Source organism: Nelumbo lutea, chromosome 5 (assembly GCF_056320005.1).
Source record: "Nelumbo lutea isolate HS-2025 chromosome 5, American lotus-T2T, whole genome shotgun sequence".
Lineage (NCBI taxonomy): Eukaryota > Viridiplantae > Streptophyta > Magnoliopsida > Proteales > Nelumbonaceae > Nelumbo > Nelumbo lutea.
The window spans coordinates 35119345-35141230 of record NC_142688.1 but is presented as its reverse complement, the minus strand read 5'-3'; the positions used below and the strand labels follow the sequence as shown (position 1 = coordinate 35141230).

Sequence of the window (21886 nt, the reverse complement as noted above, 5' to 3'; positions counted from 1 at the left end):
TATTATTGATGTGGGACCCACATGATTCTAAGATATATATATATATTTCTATATCTATATATGTTATTATTTTAATTAATGAAAAAAAACAAATATAAATGAATTTTGTAACCAGACCAAACAGGCTACAAATTTTACTCTCGTTCTTGCTGTAAAAAGGTTCATTTTTTTTGAGAAAAAAAGCATTTGATCCGTAGCAATGTTTTCTAATTTTTCTTATTTTTATTCTTTTTTTTTTCCATCTTAAAATTTCATTTTGAACAAGGATGAGAAAGAATGACAATTGAACTAAACATGACCCAGGTATCTGACATGAGCAATGGGGAATAACGAAATCCAAGAAGTTGTAACTAAACTTTCATTTGCAATAAAGACTCTTTGAACTTTCAGATTTCATTTGCAATCCGGTTAGGGACGAATTTCGCCTGCTTCGAGGGAGACAGGAGATGTCCAATAAAAACCAAACGGTTTTAAGGAAAATTCTTCAATTAGTAAGCTTTGAAAGAGCAAAGGAAGTATAAATACAGACTCATACAAATACCCATAACCCGTTAACACTCTCCCACTACTGACCCCAAAATTCTTCTAATTTAAACCACATTCAATAAGTGGGACCACTAATGGCCTATTAGTGGGTATGTGACATTCCCACCCCCTTAAAATGGACCATGTCCTCAAGGTCCAAGCTTCAACGAAACAAACGCAGCCTTATAATGCATGTGACTCCTCCATGTTCTTCCCACGATTGTGGTTGAATCCAATCAGCTGTTTTTGTAAATAACTTCAGGTGGGGTCCTCGATCCATGCTTGTAGATCTCTTATGTATCCCAGCAGCCGTGCAAGAGTCCTCTACTTGGTTTCCCAGTACAAGAGCTAGGCAGTTCCGGGTCATCTCATAGGCTTCGGAAAAGTGAAGCTGCTCAAACTTCCCATTATGGAGCGTAGGCGAATACTCCAAGACGTTCCACAAAGCTCCATATAGGGATTGTAGATGCCTTTCGAGAACAAGAAACCAAGAGCTTGATTCTATTGTTCTCTCAGCAAATAATGGAAGAAGAGCAATAGCACAATCACTGTTAAGAATGCCGGTGCAAATTCCCCCGCCATCGTATGTAGAAATATTATAAGGTGGAGGTTTGGATCTCTCTGTGCTTCTGTTTCAGTGTCCTCAATTGACCTCGAGCAGCAATTGCTAGACAACGTTGTTGCCCTCTGTAATGGAACAATCTTAAGCTAGTTTGTCCAAGTGGAACTATGCAGAGCGTGATGGACTAATGGAGACGTGTTGACGAAGCTGGCAATCGCCCCCATCATTTTCTTCTACCCACCAGGATCGAGTAAATTCTTTGATTTGGACTTCAGAATTCCCCATCGTTTTGGCTTTAACTGATCCGCTAAATCATCAATCTTCTCCCAATATTGATTTCGCCATAGTATCTGAAAGTGAGCGATCCAGTGGAAGGAGGAGAAAACCTCCAAAGGTTCCGACTCTTCTTAGGTCATCAATCGTGGTCATTGTTGTCTTTCTGCTCTTGTGACCATTCATATTGCAAAACTCCACAACAGAAGCCTGACTGAACTCTTGAAAGCTAGTTGGAGTCGCATTGGTTGCCTTGAACTTGACCGTAGAAGATGCCTTTGCTCCTCCAATCTTTAACCGGTGGATAGATGTGACCACATAGTAGGAATCCAAAAGTCTGAGTGATGAGATGTTAAGCGACATGGGTGCCGAGTCCGATGGTGGGGACATGAATTTCAGCCCATCTTTTGGAAGGAAGAATTCCAGTTTTGACAGAGTGGTGATCGGTCATACAACTGAAGCAAACACAGACGTCTTTGGACAATGTCGGGGTGGCACTCGTAGCTGCTCCAGTGTGCGAGGAAACTTCACCGTCGTGAAGTATCACCAACGAGAGTCCAAGGAGGGACATGAGCGACCGGATTTTCTTGGATTCCTTCTCCAATCAACTTCCTCGTAATTGCCTTTTTTCCAGCATACTCTTTTGTGAGCCACCTGGTGCGTTGAGAGTTCATAATATTAACATCCATGGAAAAACTCATTGCCGGAAGTGAACAAATAGGGGATGATGCAACCGAAAGACTACACTGTACTGCTTGACCATCCTTGACAATGGCATGGACCACGTCTTCTTCATCTAGGTTGCCAGAACCAGCAGGCCTAGAATTGGTTGTAGGAACTTCAAGGGCAGAATTAGAATAGGTGGTGATTGCAGCTTTATTCTTTCCAGCATCGTCGTTGTGGTTAACGTGGTTGAGATCATATTTAACTATCAGAGACAAATAGAAATCATCAAAAGTGAATGCTTGTTTCTCACTCTCTGCGATGCCATCAAGCACAGCGTCAATGGTGTCATGGAGAAAACCGGGGTACAAATGAATGGAGATTGAACGGTTTCCCATTGTCCAAGGTGGGTCCCAGGGAATGCTCCCTTCCCCCATCATCTTAGCTTGATAGCGCAGAACTAAGTTCTTGTCCCTACAAACTTCATTCCGTTCCCTGTTTCGAAAGTTTTGGAGATGATCACGCCAGCTCTATGTTCATTTTCGTCTCCGGTGATGATGTTGGCATTTAAAAATTTGATAAGCTCTCGTTGTAGATCAATGCCTTGGTTCATGTGGTAGTGATAGGAGATGTCGAACCTGATTGTGGCTTCATAAGGGTCGGTTCCTTCATAGGACTGAGCTGAAACCCAAGCAGAATTCTCCAACTCACAGAGCTTACTGCTTATGGAATTACTACTCCCTTGGGAGATTTCTTCAGATAAGAAGGGAGAGAGGGGAGGTGAACGTTCTGGTCTTGAGCTCCACCGATTGCTGGTAATCATTGTAGTAGCATCTCCTTTAGTTGTCATGGCAGAAACTAAAAGTGGTCTAATCTTACTGACAGGCCTTCGAACATGTGATTCATGGTGGAAAAGGTGAAAGAACGAGGATCAATAGGTACCATTTGAAACGACAAAGTAGTGTTAGAGTTAGGTTTCTGATGGCAACGAAGCGATGCGCGATGCAGATGGTAAAGATCGAGATGGAACACTATGGAACTTCTGAATCGGGGTTGATGAGCGAATGACTAAGGAGTCACGAGGATGACGAGTAGACTTTGGAGCCTGGAGTACTCCTTTTCCGAAAATCAGAGGAGAAAGAAGTGACCTCCACAATGGTTTCTTCTTCTTTGCCGAAGACAGCTTCCAATTGATCAAAACGAGCCATGAGGGAATCAGACATCTGTCTGAAACATTCCATCATTTGCTGTTGGCCAGCAACCAACAATCGAACCTTTGAATGTAGTTGAGAAAGCCTGCGCTCAAAACCGGGATCCATGCCTGTCTCTGATACCAATTGTTACGAACCCGGTTAGGGGCGTAACGTGAGTTTCGTCTGCTTCGAGGGAGACGAGAGACCTTCAATAAAAACCGAATGGTTGTAAGGAAAATTCTTCAATTGATAAGCTTTCAAAGAGCAAGGAAGTATAAATACAGACTCCTCTATCAGATTCATCCAACTGCCCATAACCCATTATCTTATGTGACTAACCATGACACTCTCCCACTACTAACTGACCCCAAAAATAAGAACCAAGTTACCAACAAATTTCACAGCTGGGCCACATGGCTCTCCACTACTTGCATAGCCCAACAACTAACAGAAAAGCACGCACTACATAATTCTTCTAATTGAAACCACATTCAATAAGTGGGCCCACTAATGACCCATTAGCAGGTATGTGACATCTCCATTTCCCTCTCCCTGTTAACTGGATTGACAACATGCCATTTCAAGATTCATTCATGTGAGCGAAAAGACAATATTTTAAAATGGTAAAAATGGGCAAGGAAAGCATATGATTGAGGGAAAAATAATCCAAGAAAAAAGGTCGTTTGGAAATTTAAAAAGTTTAACAAGCACATGAAGTTCACATGAGAACCACTTTTTAAGTTAACTAGTGGAATGCCAACGGAAGGGGCGAAGTGTTGGAATCTGAAAATTCAGGGAAATCTTTGTCCCAAATGGAAGTTTAGGGGCTAAACATTAGTACCCCCAAAGTACAGTGGTAATGTTGAATGTTAAAAGTGTATGTATGGCTTTAAAACTAATGAAACACGACAAAGCAAGCATTTTAATATTTAAGACCGTAACGTACCACATACCTCCGACATTTCGGTGGCTTCACTCTAGGAAGCTCTCACTTCAATAGCAAGTAGTAAGTAGCCCTCTCCAGTCCACCACATCTCACTCTACGATGAATGTAAACTTCTCCATGATTTGAATTTGAGATGTGGGGGAAGGCTTTTATATAATTTGTTACGTGTTTGACCAATACACCTAAAGACTTTATGCATGCCTGTATCCAGGCTTTAGTTTCGAGCCTGAAACCTGGGTCACAATGCAAAGCACAGCCCAGCTGATCAAACCCCATGGCCATGGGCGAATATGGAAAATAAGTTGGCATTTAGAAGGCATAAATGGGCATATTTCTCCCCCAACACCTCCAAAATAGTGCTAAGATTCCACTAGACATGTCGGCCTGTGTTGTTCATTTACAGCATCACCGGTATCAGATGCTTGGCCAGAAATTGCCCTGTATTAGCACAGATCATCTGTACTTGTTATAGAGATCTTTACAACAGTGCTCTGGATATAGATAACACCATGACCATGCATCAAATCCTTATCTCAATATGGGAAGCCAAGCTTTTCTTTTTTTTTTTCAAGCGGTTACATGGAAGACCATATTTTGCCTCCAAAATAGCTGCACTGCAATGAATGGCAACATGAATGAAATGTAATAATCCCAAAGAGTGACAACAATCAACAACCGTGACACCGCATTGAAAAGACATTTTCAATCTGCTTCTCTCATGACCACAATGGGCCAGCCATTTCATATTAGGCATATCCAATAAAAAATAATAATAGAAGATAATACTGACTACAAATTACAAGTAGTAAAACCATTGATTTGGAAAAGCATTTTCTTACACCAACAATTCCAAACAATTAATTCATGAAATTCTGAATAACAATCTTCTTGTAAACCCTTTCTTTTTTCTCATGGCCATGAAATGGGCCAGATTTACATATTAAATGTACAGTACTTGTTTCAAGTTGAAATAATTAGAGAGGGCATGATGCTGATTTCAGCAGAAACAATATTGAGTAAGCTGTGTAAGAATCATCAGGAAACCTAGACCAAAAAACATCCTTTAAAATCTAGATTTTTGGTATCAATTTCAGATTCATTTGGTAAAATTGTAGTCATAAGCAAACTCAGATAAAATGATGAGTCGGGTATTCCTGCTCGTATCCATTGTAGTCATAGTATAGCCTTTCGCCCTTGGCAATATCACGAATGGCAACCAGTAGGACTCGGCATTCACCATTTACATTATACCTGACGCATTTTAGATTCTGCTTCTTCCTACCTTCCCTGCAACAAATTGATAAATAGAATAATTTTGAAATCTTCAAATGGAAATAAATAAATTTTTAAATCAGATAAACATTGGATAATAATTTAGGGTTTCCTTTATTTTTATGGATCTACCACAAGGATTCCATAGAATGTCAAAGACTGTATATAAAAGAAAATACATAGAATAACACTAAATGGGGTACACTTACGGTGTATGATTATTGATGCCATTAATGAAGCGGGCAATGTTTCCCCGTTTATCAGGGCAGATAACAAGGCTATTTGATGGATTTTTTGCTAAGAGGAGGGTCATCATGCTATCACAATCATCATTTTCACGGTTCTTAATGTAATCAACATCACCGGTATATTCCGTAATAAGTGTCATATCCTTTATATGACTATCAGCCTCCACTGTGAAACTGCATCAAAATATATACATTTGCTTAGTTAGCTATATTAGAGTAGCTAAATAACCAACAAAACAGCAGTAGAATATTGGAAATACCCTTCACACGAATCAAAAACCACTAAAAGGGGAGGCCATTCTCCTCTTCGACACATTGCTCTGCAATGCTCTAATGTTTCTATATCCTCCTTAGAGAGAACCTAATGCAAAAAACTTCCCCAGTGTAATTAACATTCTAAACTGGAAAAAGAAAATATTGACAAAGTTTCTTGCAAATCTTAAGCCATAAAAAATTCCAAGAAAAAGCATTAGTATGAACCTGCATGCCACCATCTTCAAACCTGGCCTGGTTGGCTGATTTTGGGGCCATGCCGGGCATGTATGTTAGGTCATTGCTGAACTCCATGTGCAATGTCATTGAAGCATTAGCAAGGGAACTCATTTGTTCTAGCCTCCGCTCTGGATCTTCTGTGGGATTAAATGGCAATAGTCTCCTCCTTTTCTTATACATTACTAAAGGTACAGAACGTCTCCTGCGCTTCCTAGAATCTGAAAATCAAGCAAGAGGATGAAAAGATGTAATAAAATAGAAAACATAGGGGGAAATGCAAGTTAAACCAAACAAATTAAACATCTTAAAATATTGAACCAGAATAAAAATGAACTTAAAATCTAGAATGATTTCAAGATAGATCTGAAACAAAAAGACAAGAAAAAATAATGTCTAAAACAACAAATGCCAACTGAACAAAACCTCATCCAAACCATCTGGGGTAGGATAAGAAAATCCGCCCCCCCCCCCCCCAAATATTCCATCCAGGGCTATATCATCTCCATTAAGCTATGAGCTCCCCAATTCTTTTCTTGCTATCTCAACCCATGTCCTTTATATTCTTCCCATAAGTCCCTTAAACCCACTACTTGCATCATATTACTCCTTAGTGATGAAATGGGTGGTTTTCTATGCACATAACCAGACCATCTTAAGTCTATTTTCTCTCATTCTATTAGCTATTTGGAGACTTGGAGCTACTAATAAAAAATGCACTTATTTCTGATTTTGTCCTTTCTAGTCCTTTTATTCATCCATCTCAGTGCCTGTATCTCTGCTACATTCATTTTATGGACTTAGTAATCCTTTAATGCCAAAGAATATGCTCCTCAAGTTGATTTGTAATTTTATCCCTTCTAGCCTTGCCAATCCATCTCAACATCCTGAACTTCATCGCACTTATCTATGGATATATTACTTATTAATTTCCCCAAACCTTGCTCCATACAACTTATTGGCTTTATATTGTATCAGTAGTATAAATTTCGTTACCTTTTCTCAAAAATGCAATATTACATATTTTAAATTATTTTATGTGCATTCTATCAAATACCCCAGAGTACCTTCACTTAAATCCCAACAACCTAACCTCCTCTATGGTCATTATAAAATATTGAAGTGCCTGGCAAGGAGACAATACTCATTCTGAAGTGTCTGCATGCTCCTAATATCCCATTTCTATGAATATTATTATCAAGGTCGTAACACATGCATATTATCTTTTTCTTTTTCTCTCTGTTTTTTTTTGTCTTTGAAAAGTGATGTGTGTATTCATGCATCAAAAAAAGTGATGTATGTAATATTACTATAAACAGGAAGCCCCCTCAATGCATAAAAAGTATGGCAGAGTATATTCTGTAAGCCATGTACAAGATAAACATCTTTTAAATACCCAAAAAAAGAGAAACCTAGACTCCATCAAGAATAATAGATGAACAGTTTGAACTAAGCTGATCAAAGCTCGAACCATGAAAGCTATGAAAGAGCCCAAGCCCAGCAGAACAATAGCCTCTCAGTTTTACTCTAGATATCCAGAACTGAAGATGCCTTAGAGTAAAAAACCCTGCTATTTCATTGCTTCCATAAAATCCGGCACACAGCAAAAGGAGCAGCTTCCATAAGCTTACACCTCTATGACTAAACCCATTAAAATCCCAAGCTTGTAGGGGACTTTGTAAATCTGCTGCTACCTAACACTGGATGAAGATGTGGCTTCTCAATTCCTTGTTGAACCCATAAAGACAGCACACATTAGGAATGTATATTCCCTTATGGTTCAAATGATCAATGGTAAGGATTATGTCATATGTGGCCGTCCATATGAAGAAACTGAGTTTAGTTAGAACCTTGACTTTGTTTTTATAAGCAACAGAAAAATTATATAATAAAAATGGAACGTTGACTTTCCAAATCCATCTCTATGAGATAGGATGTGACCAAGGACTCACCAACAAGGAGCATCCCACTCCCAATCCTGCAAATTAAATTCAAACAAAGGAAACCAATCTGTTCCTCTGATATTTCAAAACAACCAGCCACCATGGCTTCTATACTGGATGCAATTGAGCAAAGTCTACAAAAAGCATCAGAGAAGAAGGGTTGATCCCCATACCACAAAGTCCTTCCAAAAGAGGGTACGCTTCCCGTTGCTCAGAACCAGATTGATAAATCTTAAGAAAATCTCTCTGTGCTGCATGATTCCTTTCCAAATAGATGAGCCATACGTCTCATTTGGAGGCAATGATGCCCAATTCATAGGCACAGTCCCACATTTCCCCCTAATCACCTGGCTCCGCAGATGTTCCTTTTCAATAACATACCACTACAACCATTTGCACAGCAAAGCCTCACTCATTTTCTTTCCCAGGCCCCATTCTTCTTATGTTCACACATTAGGTCCCAAGATACCAAATAAAACTTCTCCTTATTTGGACCCTCCCAAAATTTCCAAAGGAGCTTCTCCAAAGCATTGGCAACTGAACTGGGGATGGAGAATTTGGAGGAAATAAGTTGGCAAGTTTGACAATGCCGATTGAATTAAGACCAGTTTGTCCCCTTTTGACAAACAGCTGTGCTTCCAACTAGCCAATTTCCACTGGAACCTCTCTATAATAGGTTCCCAAACTGTTGTTGATTTGAAATTGGTCCCCAGAGGGAGTCCTGAAAACTTGGATGAAAACACACCCACCCTACAGCCCAACATTATAGTTAGACCAGCAATATCTGGTAAATATACTACAGGTATCAGCTCATCTCTTGTGAGGTTAATCGTCAAACCAGAGGCTGCTTCAAAACAGATAAGAAGGCATGTTAAAAAGAAAAAAATGCTCCTTTAAAATATACATATATTATCTTACTTCAATTTACAAACCTTTAGTTGCATAGAAGTGTGAAAGCTTTCGTTTTCTGATTAGTGGTAACAAAGGTTTCATCAAAATACAGCTGTATGAACATGCATCTTAGGGTGTGGGTGGGATTGAGTAATACTTCACAGTGAAAATGTCAACTAGTTGCCAACTAGTCACTTGAGAGCCATACTAAAGGCAGTATTAACTAGTCAGTCAATAAACATGATGTGGTTGCCCAGGATGACTAAGCATTGACTGGGACTACATCAACTACCAACAGGGCAGCCGAATTGGCCTAGTAAACCACAAAGCTATTTATCTCTAACTACTTCAAATAATACTATGCATGCCTTTTTTTCTATGTGGTTATCTGAAACTGTTTAAAATAATGTAATATACATATTTATTTTGTAACATGCATAATAGATACTTTAAGCATTTGCAGTGGCATGTCACTGAGTGAGAATCACAAAATAAAAGAACAAAAATGGAGGAAAAGTTCTATTAGGTCTTCTTCCAATTAGTGGCATCCTGATAACGAAGCTGCCACAAACAAGGAGATACCAGTCTTTTTTTTTCCTGATCAGTAACAATCAAATTTTATTTATTAATAAAGAGAGATAAAATCCAAGCATATATATGAGTGTTCATTTTAGAGATAGGGAGTCTTATCTCTACCCCTTTTCATTTCCTTCAGATTTTACAAATATGCTCCAAATATGAGTTCCATCTCCACCCAAACCATTTGATTTACAAATGTATCCAGTCTCTCTTTTTTTTCATGTTTGTGAAATGAGGACTGCATACTAAATGTTCAATATCATCTCTTTTGTTGTATATGTGTATTAACTTATATATGAAATTGCATCAAGATCTTAAATTTAAAACATATCCTTTATATGGTCAAGGTCAACTAGTGAGTGCTAAGGCACCAACTGATCACCACTTGACCTGAGGAGGCCACAATGACTAGTCAACAATGTTGACAACTCTGATTCTTTGAACCCTTCTAAAGGAAGACATCTGGCTAATGCAGCCATCCAATGTAAAGGCCTGACATGTGGATGGCACTATGGAAAATATACAACCTACAAGTCAATTCAGAAAAGGAAGCATTCAGTACAAATTACTCCTCAAACAAAACTCTAAACCCATCTAACAAGTGGTGCTTTCTGGGTACCAAGGATTTGGCATCTCTAATATAATGCATCAATCTCCAAGGCCCACAAGATCCATCTCTAATCCACCCAATGTGCACATAAAATTTTCCATCAACCATAGTCTCTTGAATCTGACAGGAGACCAGAATAGGCCCTGAAGCAGGTCCAAGATCTCAACTCCAAAGGATCAGAGAATAATTGAACCTCCACACTCATTGTTTTACAAATTCCATCAAAACCAGATAGTCGTACATGATCCAATATCTTTCAAATTATAATAACACTTAAGGGAAGGAAAAGACCTCTACTATCTCCATTCAATAGGGGAATAAACTCCAGAACTAACACACTGCTCTCTGTTTACAGAGTCCACTTACATGCCTTTGAACTCCATGAGAGTCAGGGTTCAATAAACAATTCTAATTGTGAATAGTTCAATGAGCTCCAAACAGAGTGTGATCTATCTCCAAGAAGATCAAAACACTCTCCTTGGCTCCTCCTAAATGCTCCATAAAAAAAAAAATATATATATATATATATATATATATATATATATATATATATATTTCACATGATTTTTGCAATAACAATCCTCAAGAGACCTCACTTCATGCATAAACTATTAATAGATGTGCAGCAAGTGGTTCACCTAGACTAGAAACTCATTTAAACTTCCTTGCAACAATTCATTCTGGCGCCAATTGGTACTCTCTTGTACACATCCAAATGATACAAATAGCCAATGACTTGTCATTCCGTCCATGAATTATATAAAGTTTCTCAAAAGAAACGTAATATGATCATCATCAGAACCATTAAAAAACCAACCAAGAAATAAGAAGAAGCTACATTAGCAAAGAAAATGGTGATTTTACAAAACTAACAGTACAATGTTGACATCAACGATAATTAGGATGATAACCACCTTGAGGTGAAGAACATTTCTCGGGTGTATCGAGACATATTTGAATCCGAAAAAAGTCTATAATCTTTGTCTGCTTTAGCGGAAAACCTGAAGCAGCGCATGTAAAACCATTACTGCATTTGTTCCAAAAATTGAAATCAATCCTCAACCAAAAATGGAAACACCGAAAAGCATAAAAGTGAATGAAAATCCCTACTTCTTACGCTTCTCTCCCCAGAGCAGCTAGGGCAAAACCAGGAGCCAATCGGGACACGAACAACGATCGGTCTCAAACAACACATGTGAAACCCCTTATCGCATTTATCGCAAAGAAGCATCTCGTCCGCTCGATCACCAGACCCGCATTCCTCGCACCTCACATCATCGTAATCACTGTCGAGAACCCTGTGCTCAGCCGTTTTCATTATCTCCTTCAACGATTTGTATTTCTTCGGCGGCGGGGGTAACGGCGAGCTGGGGCATCTCGGCGCCTCTGTTCGTTTTCCGATGGAGCTTTTGAATTGGAAGAGCTTTTGCTCTGGCGCATTCGATGATGGAACCATGGTTACTCCGGCGTAGGGGGGCAGAATGGAAATTTCCGAGGTTGAGTTAGGGTGGATTAGTAATTTTGGAGGCGGGAAATTTTCCAGCATAGGTTAACCAGTTTTGTTGCAGAAAACGAACGACGAGAGAGAGAGAGAGAGAGAGAGAAGATTGATAAATGAAGAAATGGTCAGAAGCAAGGCGACGGAGGAGGCAGCCGCTGACTGCATTTTGCATGCTTAGCTGAGGTGGCCTTATGCTACCTGCTACCGTGCGCCTGTAGTGCGAAGGCAATATTTGCCCATGAAAGAAGTTGATTGGGTCAACTTGTACGTTTAGGGCATTTTGAAAATTTCGGACTTTCGTCGAGTCTTCGGTTTATGCCCATATCCGAATGTAAAATTTGTTCATTATGTCATTAGGGCTGTTCATAAGAATGCCCAACCGATCAAATCGACTAACCCGGACCAACCCAATCCAAGTCGGTCGTATAAATCGATATATCTGGTCAGTTTCGGTTTTCTTGTGTGAAAATCAAAACCAACCCAACCCGAACCGAACTAGAAGACTAGTTCGGTAGTTTCTAGTTTGAGTAATTTCCTATTTAACTATAACTAATCTTCTACTAGAATTAGAAAGCCCATTAGACAATTACAATTAGAATAGGCAATCTATCATAGTTTCTAACTTTCTATAATCTTTTACACCAAATAGGCAACCCATTAAGTAATTACAATTAGAATTCAATTAGGTGTCATTTTGTATAGGAGCAAAACAGAAACCGACTCAACCTGACTCAAACCGATTAAGTCAATTTGGCCTATCAGTGATCAGTTTTGGTTTCCACCTCAGATAACCCGATCAAGTTGGGTCAATTAGGAAAACCCCAATAAACCGACCCAACCCAACCCGTGAACACTACCTGTCATTCAAGAGCTATCTGTATAAAATTTTGTTCATCCCGTCGTTCAAGAGCTGTCTGTATGGGCCGGGTCTGGTTCGGGAGAGACTGCACTCAGTCTCGAACCTATTATTAATATGTGATAGATCCAGAATTGTCCCAATTCTTAATCGGGAGAATCAGATCAGACCAGAGTAGACCCGATTATACTTGAGATTTATAATTATCATATAACTTAATACTTTATTTTTGACAAAATGCGTTGATAAAACGAATCTGGATTCAATACTTACACAGTAGTTAGGCTCAAGTACAAATGTGCAAAATCTTATATTTTGTATTATTTTATATGAATTTATATTGTATATATTTATATTTATACTCCTTACAAACAATTTAGAGATGACAATTTGATCCATCTCCATTGGATCCATTGATTCTAGGAAACCCAAGATTAGGGATTGGAGACGAGTGGAGTTGGTATTTGTCCACCCCACCTTCACCCCGGCCCCAAATTCGCCCCCAACTATATTATGTAACATAATATATAAAACTATTAATACATGCTATATTATATTATATTATACTATATTATATAACATAATAAATATAAAATAGTTTTAGGTTGGTTTTAAAAAAATAAAAAATAAATAAATTTGTAAGTATACAAGTAAGAATGATTGAGGCAGATAGGGGTGTAAATGGATCGAATTCAAATTGGATTAGATAATATTTGAATTTGAATTTGATTCGATATTCGACAGATATTGAAAATTAATATTTGAATTTGAATCAGATTAAATATTCGAATATTCTATTTGATTCAATTTGAATTTGAATCTGATTAGCTATTTGGTATGAATAAGATATCTGAATTCGACCATTTAGATATTTGAATTATCTGAATTCGATTCGATTATAACAAATCTCAAATTTGAAATCGGATTTTCAAATACCATCTAGAGGCGGGACAAGACAAATTCAGGGATCTTGTTCCCCACAGGGATAGAGATGAATTAGGATTTTTAGCTCCACCAAGGTTTGAGATGGGGATGGGTGGGGCATTTAAGTTCGGGACTGAGGATGGAACAGGCAAAACCTGGCCCTACCCCACCCTCTTACCATTCCTACAATACTTGTATAGGTTCTAACCTTGCATTGGGAACATCTCCTCATGGATGAAAAAAATAAGTTCAGAAATGTTTCAAATGCATGGTTGTATCATGTATGTGTTGTTAGAATCATGTGAAGACAAAATTTGTGAACATTGAATCCAGTCTCTAATAAAACAAGTGTTTTTAACTAAAATTATCATAAAACCTCTCCTGTATTTTATGATAGTTGCGGTTCAATACCTTACTTTATACCAATAGTAATGTCCTTCCTGAACGTTTTGACATTGTTGATTTACAGCCCTCCATTAATTGAACGTTAGAATATTAACCAAAATTTCTAATGTATCAAGATTGCCCTTGGCCGAACACGAAGTGGATAACTTGCTTGCCATAGCAAGAACACAGGGAAATGGGATCAGAAAAAAGAGAGCCATCGAAAGGCAATATTAGATGAAGGATAATCAATAAAGCTAATTGGGATTTGACATTTAATAAAGCAAAGCAATGTTATACAAATTGGAATAAAAAAGGGAATAATTCCCACCCAAAATGATAAGATAGGGAGAAGGAGAGTGACCCCAACCAAGTTAATCCCTTCAATAATATGATTAAGGATTGTAATCTCTTAGAGATGGAGTGGAGGAAATAATTACACGTGGAGAGAAATAACTGGATATATGAAAAACTACATAGAGCTGTTATCAACGTAGGGTGGGTTACCATTTACCCAGGTGCCTACATTGAAATCCTCCCTTTCTTAAATTTGGACCATATTCCCCTTCTAATTAACAACGAAAATGCAACCAATTCTTCTTCAGTTTGAACTAATATGGGGGAGAATGCGGATATCAAAACCATTATTGAACAAGACTAGAACCAAATGGCACATAACCCAGGTAATAGGTAGGGAACTAGTTCGAAAGGAGATGGCAATTCAAAAGAAACTAAACAACCTGATTGAGGATATCTCTTCCCAACAAGGCCTTGAACCAAATGGCACAAATGCTTACTTTTTCACAAAATACACTGGAATATCATTGGACCAGTAGGATGATCCTCTCTCACCGTACATTTTTGTGTTGTTTGGACTTTGGAGAGGCCTTGAAGATACAAAGAATCACCATCTTGGGACCAGGGTCTCGACAAGTGGACCAAATATGGAGATGGACCCTTCAAACCAAGGTGTTATTAAAGAAAGGATTAGGATAGAAAAATAGGAGATGAATTATAGAGGATAATACAAATAATTTGGAGACCAAACCCAAAGGGTAAGTTTATGAGCAAAAGCGCTTATGCCTTGGAAACTGAAAATATGAGTATCAATTTGAGTTATTCAAACAAACAAATCTGGAAACTAAACAACCCACCCAAGGTCATTTTCTTCCTATATCCACAATTTCAATCCCCTAGAGGTTGGCTTGCAGATATTAATGCCTTTGTTAATTTGTTTATGAGTGTTCTATGCTGTTTTCCTAAGTTTCATTCCTCGTAGGAAGATATATGCCAATAATCTGTACCCAAAAATCATTGCAATCATGGCGCCCACTTCCTTTCCACCATTATCAGTTTTAATTTGTCTAATGAAGGGAGAATCAAATGACTCTGATCTACGATCTGAACCTGAGCAGGAGCAACCATACTGAATCTTAAGTAGTAGTCTGTATGTGTGGTAGTTGAAAGAGATGTAGCGTATCCACAACATGAAAGATGGAACCTTCTGCATCCATATTTGAAGAAAAATGGGTGAAAAGTTCAATATAGTATCCCAAATTTTGTTAAAATAGATCTTTCAGCTTGTACAGGTTAGGAGCTTATTACCTGCACAAAGAATCCTCCAGCCAACATGAAGGTCATAATAAGAACTGAAGCCAGTGTTGTTGCTTTCTTTACATCCATGAAAGCTGCACCAATGGCCAATCCCAGACCCTGCATATAACCAGTGGTCAATTGCAATGTCTACAGCTTCACTCTGGTACAGAATCTAGGTAGACTACCATCTTTTTTGCAATGGTACCTGAGCTGCTACAACGCTGAGGAAAACTGTCAGCATGCTCAAGGAAAAAGCAGAAATGCTATGCTTTAATCCCACCATAAAGTAGACTATCACCATAAAGACAATAGGAAGAATGAGATCTAAAGGAAGATCACTTGCGTTTCTTGCTATGAAGTATGCGCTGAGCTTATACATTCCCACTGCTCTCTCTTTTGCTAGCATGGCTTTTTCTTGTGGGAATGCGAAGATGGATGTTAATACAGGAAAGAAACCCCAGAACACTGAAATGAAGAACAACAGCCCTGCCTGCATTTTTTTTCTCCTTGTATTCTAATCAAATGAATGACTTCAAAAGATAGTAAAACTTGGATAAAACTATGCTAGGAAGGAAATTTAACCATGTATCCTAGTTAACTAAAACAATGAAGATTGCGATACTTGCCTGATCTTGTAGCCCTTTGGGGGATGCAGCATCAGAGTTCCACCAGAGCAATCCTACTATTATTGCAGTTGATATTACTTGGGTCACTCTCACACAGCTTAAATATTCATGGCGTCTCTCCTTCAGGCCTCTCCTGAAAAGAATTGAAAACTGCTCCCACCAAGATGCCCCCCATTCTCTTGAATTTGACCTACTCTCTATCTCACCATCAACCGCCGCATGCTTTAGAAGCATCCTCTTCTCTTTTCTTGCAACCCTTGTTTCATAAGCATCTACAAGATACTGCAAAGAAAATGAAGTGCAAAAATATTTCAAGGCATTGTATGCAAAGGAATACATAATCAAATAAACAACATGAAGGCCATCATTATTAGCTAAGAACCTGATGGACATCAGTGGGGGAAAGCCTTCCATTCTGCTTTTCAGAGTTTCTGTGGCGGAGTAACACTTTGTCCTCCAATAAAGATGGAACTGATTTGTCATTTACGTTCCCATTTGCAAGATCAATCAGGAACTCTGCTGGGTTCATAGCTATGAGAGGAGAGCAACCAATTGAGGAGAAATATTGCATAGCTTCAGATGCTTTTCCAAAGTACAATGTATTGCCTCTACCCAAGAGAATTAACTTATCGAACTTATTGAACAGTCTGCTTGATGGCTGATGAATTGTAGTCACTACTGTTTTTCCAGCCTATGATACCACATTATGAGTTTTGGCTATGATGCCTTTCTAAATTACAGAAAGTTAAACAGTTCCATGGTTTTTTTTTTTTTTTACCTTTGCAATGCTTTGTAGCATTTGAACTATTCTGAGTGCTGTTGTTGAGTCCAGACCTGATGTTGGTTCATCTAAGAAAAGAAGTGATGGGTTAAGCAGGATTTCATTGCCAATACAGACCCTTTTTCTTTCACCACCTGAAATCCCCCTAACAAATGCCCCTCCAATTATTGTATTCTGGCACCTGTAACAAAATTTCAATAATTGTTTTGCTTTACAACTGATGGTTAAAAACTGCATTAAACTACCTATGCTGATTTCTGCATGCCTAATAGATCCTCATGTCCCCATTATATATAATTAATTAAATTTCAGCACAAGGTATGGGTGGGGCTGTGCTTGTCCACACTTCAAGCCCAATGGTTTTTTTTTTGTGTGAGGAGTGTGTTAGAGAATAAAAATCTATTCAGTGACCTTACCTAACAGCTTAAGCTTTTAGGTTGAATGGTTATTCTTTGTACATTCCCTTTCCTGTTCCCCCTGAGTTTTTGTTTTTCTTTCCTTGCGTACCTTTCACTTGGCTGTGTTTGGACGGATTAATAAGACATATTGAATTGGACCAGCCCAGACTTAATGGTCCAAAAGTATTTATTGGATTGGACTGGGCCTAGTCCATCCGTAATAGATTTATATTGGATTGGGTCGGATTGAACCAATGTCAATGGACCAGATTTGGGCTGGAAGTTGGAGCCAATCTAAATTAAAACCAATTTGAACAGATGGGAGGTCCAGAGACATTGAATTGGATTGGTCCAAAATGGTCCAAAGTATTCATAGGATTGGACTGGACCTGGTACATCTGTAATGGACCGAATTGGATAAGACCAAATCTGGTCCAATTGACTCTGCTTCCCTTCCTTTTCCTACATTTTCTTTCAAACCAGTGAAAATGGTATTCCATCCTGTCTGCCGTGAGAAACAGGCAAGCTAAGTTAAGCATTGATGTGGATCTAACAGTATGTACATATGCAAAATCCTTGTCTTCACATGGAAAAGAAAAACTACTGCCTTTTGGATGGTTTTTGGAACTTCATTGCTAAAAGAACAGATGGGAATAACCCAACTTATCAGGGCATCAAATCATATTTTTGTTGCATCTCAGTGTCAATAAACCAGGTAAAAGGATGAAGCCTGTAGCCATATTCATGCAATATTGGAGTTACTACTAACTAACTAAACTTCCCTTTCATTGACCTATTTTGGCTACAACTTCATTTTTGTGCCTCAATAATATAAACATTTATAAGCAACACTTGACATCTTTCTCTGTAGTTTGCAGTCTAAACCTACTTACTATACAACAATATCACAAAAATGACTTTGTGAGCGGATAATAGGATTATACCATGAATCAGAAGCCTAAATATTACATTATTAGTGTGATATGAAAATTGGTATGTAGTATTAGGACTTGGGAGTCAATGAGTCATTGAAACTCTTGAATGTGGTTCCCTAGGTTTATTTGGATGAAATTGATTTGTGGTAGCTTCTGATAATCTGTCATGGTTTACCTAATATATATCACAATAATCTGAACAGACACAGAAGTTGAGAAAGTCACCTTTCAAGGTCGAGTTCTCTTAGAACATTCATGACTCTTTCTTCTTTCTGTTGTTTGGTAAGTGTTTTGGGAAGACGTAGAAGAGCAGCATATGTAAGAGTCTCTTTTACCGTGAGGTGAGGAAAAACAACATCATCTTGCATCACAAAACCAATCCTGTGATCATATATACCATTCAATCTCTTAGTAATCACTTGATTGTGACTTGGCGATATAGAAATAGTATTAAAGTCTCAAACAGACTCTTTTCTCATTTCAGGTTCTACTTTCTCCTTTACTGCATGATTTTGTCCTTAGCATCTCATCGATCTCATATATAGTTTGACACGCACCATATATGGATGAATATATATATATATATATATATATATATATATATATATATATACATACATATATGGATACATTAAATTCCATGATTGTCTGGTCAGGCTCTTTTATCACTTTGCATGCATCCCATGTAGGCATGACTACTAGAAATCAATGCATGCATCCATCCTTGCATACGTGTATGTATGGTTTTTTACATATCGAAACTAAGCATATACATACGTATACCTTCGCTTTAGTAACTTGGAATATGGTTGATCGTTGTAAGTAATGCTACTGGCGGCATCACTCGTTGTCACCCTTCCACTGAGGAGATTAAGTAAAGTCGTTTTACCACCACCTGAGGGTCCCATCAGAGCAAGGACCTCTCCCGGTTGTACTGAACCCGTAATCCCATGGAGTATGTAATTCTGAGCATCGGAGCTTCTTCTCTTGTTCAGAACTACCTTGTATTTGACATCCTGGAACTGCAGACAATAGCCATGGAAGTTAAACCGTTTCTTATTACACCCTAGAGCTACAGAATTTGTGAAAACTTGAAAATTTTCAACTAAAGGAGCCCATCTCCATCTCTAGTATAGCATTCAACATTACCTTCAGAAATATGGGCAAAGTAGGTACTGTCTCAATTTTCTTCCAACCGCAGGACTTTTTATCCTCCTCAAAAGATGAAGGGAAGTCATCTACAGCATTCCCATCTGGTATTGAAGGCAATTTTCAGTGCAAATTGGCTTCCAGTAAAAGTATCTCCGTTGGAAAAGAAAAAAGAAAGGAAAATAGTATATAGTAGTGGAAGCACTAGAATTAACTGAACACTTGGCCCAGTTTCTTATTGTTCAATTCAAATTATGTTAGCTTGCACAGTATGTTAATTAAGAAGATAGTACTTACTGCGTTTAGTGTTGTTCAATCTCCGAATATCTGAGATATCATCTGAGAGTATAGTGTCTCCAGTGATTGAAAAGAAGCCTAAGTGGTTGCTAGAAGCAGTACGACTGTGCATGGAACTCATCTCGCTAAAGCTTCCAGTGGCATTACCAACAAGTTCATCTATATCTACATTGATCTGGGCGCTAGATGATCTCGTTTTATGGGCAAGTTTTAGGCTTGGTGATTCCATTTTTATTCCAAGGTTTCTCTTCTTTCCTGTGTTACTTCCATCCTCATCAGGTTCACCATCTACCAGTCCAATTATGCTCCAACTTTTGTTGCTAGCTTTATTTGAGGATATGGGGATAGATTCTTGCATCATCGTCGGTCTTGATACAGTCTCACCGCCAGTATCAGTACTGAAATCCTGCGACTGCTCAGATTTTGTCACTGCAGCAGATCCTTGCTTCACCTCCATATATATGTGAGTTCTATTAACAGTAGACAGAAGAATCAAAATGCTAAATAAATTAAATATAACTAATTATCATAAACAAAATGAACTTTCAAGCTCAAACTATAACAGAAGAGGTACAAAAATAATATAAACAAGAACAAGTGCTAGCCAAAGTCATGCAAGCTGCACTCTGGTTAATTTAATGATCATCATCATCATGGATTGTGGTAAAGAAGGAGAAAATAAGAAAGGAATAAAACAAATTAAGGATATATAGGAGATCACCTGAACTAGTGAGAATTGAAAGATCTCCAAAGTGCACAACTCCTAGTGAGAAAGACCTTCAAAGTTGTGATCACTTTGAAATATTTCGCAACTTAATTGGGTGACTCTAAGTTTGTATGGCGGGATGAATATATGCCCCATGAGTCACTACTACTTTTATCCTTTCTGATAGCAATGGACTTTTGTGCTTGGTCCACTGTTACTTTTTACTTTTTTATAACTTTTTGGAGTAAAAGCCCTTCTTTGTTCCTTTCTGGGAACAGTGAGTCAATCCACCATGTGCCCGGGTTTGTTGCCTCATGTTATTTTCCCCTTTCAATTTGAGTTAATTAAACATAATGTATGCTTTTCAAGGTAGACATCTTCAGAGTAAGAGGGTCATTTAGATGAATCCATTTCAGTTGGATTGAAGTGGGTGTCTGCATAATATTGGATTTAGAATCAAGGATTAATGCTCTGAGTAAATTAACCTAACTAACAGTAAGGAAAATAGTATAGAAGCACTTTTTCAAAAAGAAAAGCTAGTTGTTGGATTTCCTGGCATGGAAGGCAAGGTCAGGTCCAATGCGTTTCGGTACCTGATAACTGATCAAAACCACGAAAAGTTGTCAAACAGCCAACAAATCTAACGTGGGATGTTAGGAGATGTCCACTGTATTATTTGCTACTGTGAGAACAGGAAAAGCTATGTATCCGAAAGGACCAAACATAACCTAAAATCTTTCCTTAAGTGTTGTTTGAAACCCGTGACGTCATCTTTGAGCATTAACGACAGATTCCTCTAGAAGAGTGGTTTCTTCATTGGCTTAAATAAAGATAATTAATGCTAATAATCTCAATCCTACTTGATTAAGACTGAAGCTTCATTATGGAGGATCAGGCTTCACCCTCATTTTTCTGTAGCTGATAGGAATAATAGCTAGATGCCTGAGTGTCTGAGACATGCGGAAATACCACAACCAATTCATGCAGAAAGTGATCATGAAAGCCCAGAATACACATTGGGTTTACTGATCGAAGAGAGTATTTACGTAACTGTTCTTCATGTATATAGATATTAACTAAATACAGATTGGAGTTTATTTTGACTGCATGATTTCCACAATGACTTCGTATTTCTGGAATGCTTTGGAGCTAAAATCTTCAGAAATAACAAGTCATAATCAAAACATGACCAATCAAGCAATAGGTTTGTCCTTTGCTTTCTAGTGAAAGAAACTCAGGATCTGGTCCATCGCTATCCACAGTGACCAGCTTGGGCGGTGCCCTGAGTGCCAAGGCAGAACGTGAGTCTCAAATAATCTTTCATCTTTTAATTAGACCATATAATAGTTAAAATTTAAAAGTGGTCTAATCGTCATCTTGAATGAAACTTGAGAGAAGGGTAGTCCAATATTACCACATGCAATGTAGCTCGTGGTTATGGATAGACTTGGTGACCCATCAGTGCTGCCAATAGGCTGGGTCTAGTCTGTATAGGGTGATCATAAAAATTCGACGAATCCATCGATTTGGTTTCAGTTA

The 21886-nt window shown here is 38.2% G+C and overlaps 2 protein-coding genes across 3 annotated transcripts; both read right to left on the bottom strand.

The window, feature by feature from the left end:
* Positions 1–4948: 4948 nt before the first annotated feature.
* On the bottom strand, positions 4949–11949 carry LOC148851656 (putative Histone-lysine N-methyltransferase ATXR5). Its single transcript, XM_088947888.1, has 6 exons — positions 11305–11949; positions 11109–11195; positions 6163–6392; positions 5943–6043; positions 5644–5856; positions 4949–5449 (listed from the first exon to the last, which is right to left on the bottom strand). The coding sequence occupies exons 1-6, from the start codon at positions 11738–11740 to the stop codon at positions 5290–5292; spliced, it is 1227 nt and encodes a 408-aa protein (XP_088804014.1). The 5' UTR covers positions 11741–11949; the 3' UTR covers positions 4949–5289.
* Positions 11950–14097: 2148 nt separating this feature from the next.
* On the bottom strand, positions 14098–20524 carry LOC148851655 (ABC transporter G family member 22-like). 2 transcript variants are annotated; one of them, XM_088943073.1, is made up of 11 exons: positions 20363–20524; positions 19642–20111; positions 19345–19448; positions 18979–19217; positions 18421–18576; positions 16860–17043; positions 16464–16772; positions 16078–16363; positions 15661–15941; positions 15465–15572; positions 14098–15363 (listed from the first exon to the last, which is right to left on the bottom strand). In XM_088943073.1, exons 2-11 carry the CDS (start codon positions 20096–20098, stop codon positions 15106–15108), a joined length of 2382 nt encoding a protein of 793 aa, XP_088799199.1. In that variant the 5' UTR covers positions 20099–20111; positions 20363–20524; the 3' UTR covers positions 14098–15105. The 2 variants fall into 2 exon arrangements, with proteins under 2 accessions (XP_088799199.1, XP_088799198.1); XM_088943072.1 differs by having other exon boundaries at positions 15661–15969; positions 16082–16363; positions 20363–20499.
* Between the last annotated feature and the right edge of the window lie 1362 nt (positions 20525–21886).

Excerpts from the sequence above, each read along its gene's own strand:
- LOC148851656 (XM_088947888.1), bottom strand. The coding sequence starts at position 11,740 with ATGCTGGAAAATTTCCCGCCTCCAAAATTACTAATCCACCCTAACTCA. Across the intron at positions 11,196-11,304 it reads TGGGGAGAGAAGCGTAAGAA|GTTTTCCGCTAAAGCAGACA; the intron begins GTAGGGATTTTC and ends GCGCTGCTTCAG. Across the intron at positions 6,044-6,162 it reads TTGAAGATGGTGGCATGCAG|GTTCTCTCTAAGGAGGATAT; the intron begins GTTCATACTAAT and ends TTTTTGCATTAG.
- LOC148851655 (XM_088943072.1), bottom strand. The coding sequence starts at position 20,098 with ATGGAGGTGAAGCAAGGATCTGCTGCAGTGACAAAATCTGAGCAGTCG. Across the intron at positions 17,044-18,420 it reads AGAGAACTCGACCTTGAAAG|GTGCCAGAATACAATAATTG; the intron begins GTGACTTTCTCA and ends ATTTTGTTACAG. Across the intron at positions 16,364-16,463 it reads CCCCCACTGATGTCCATCAG|TATCTTGTAGATGCTTATGA; the intron begins GTTCTTAGCTAA and ends TTTTCTTTGCAG.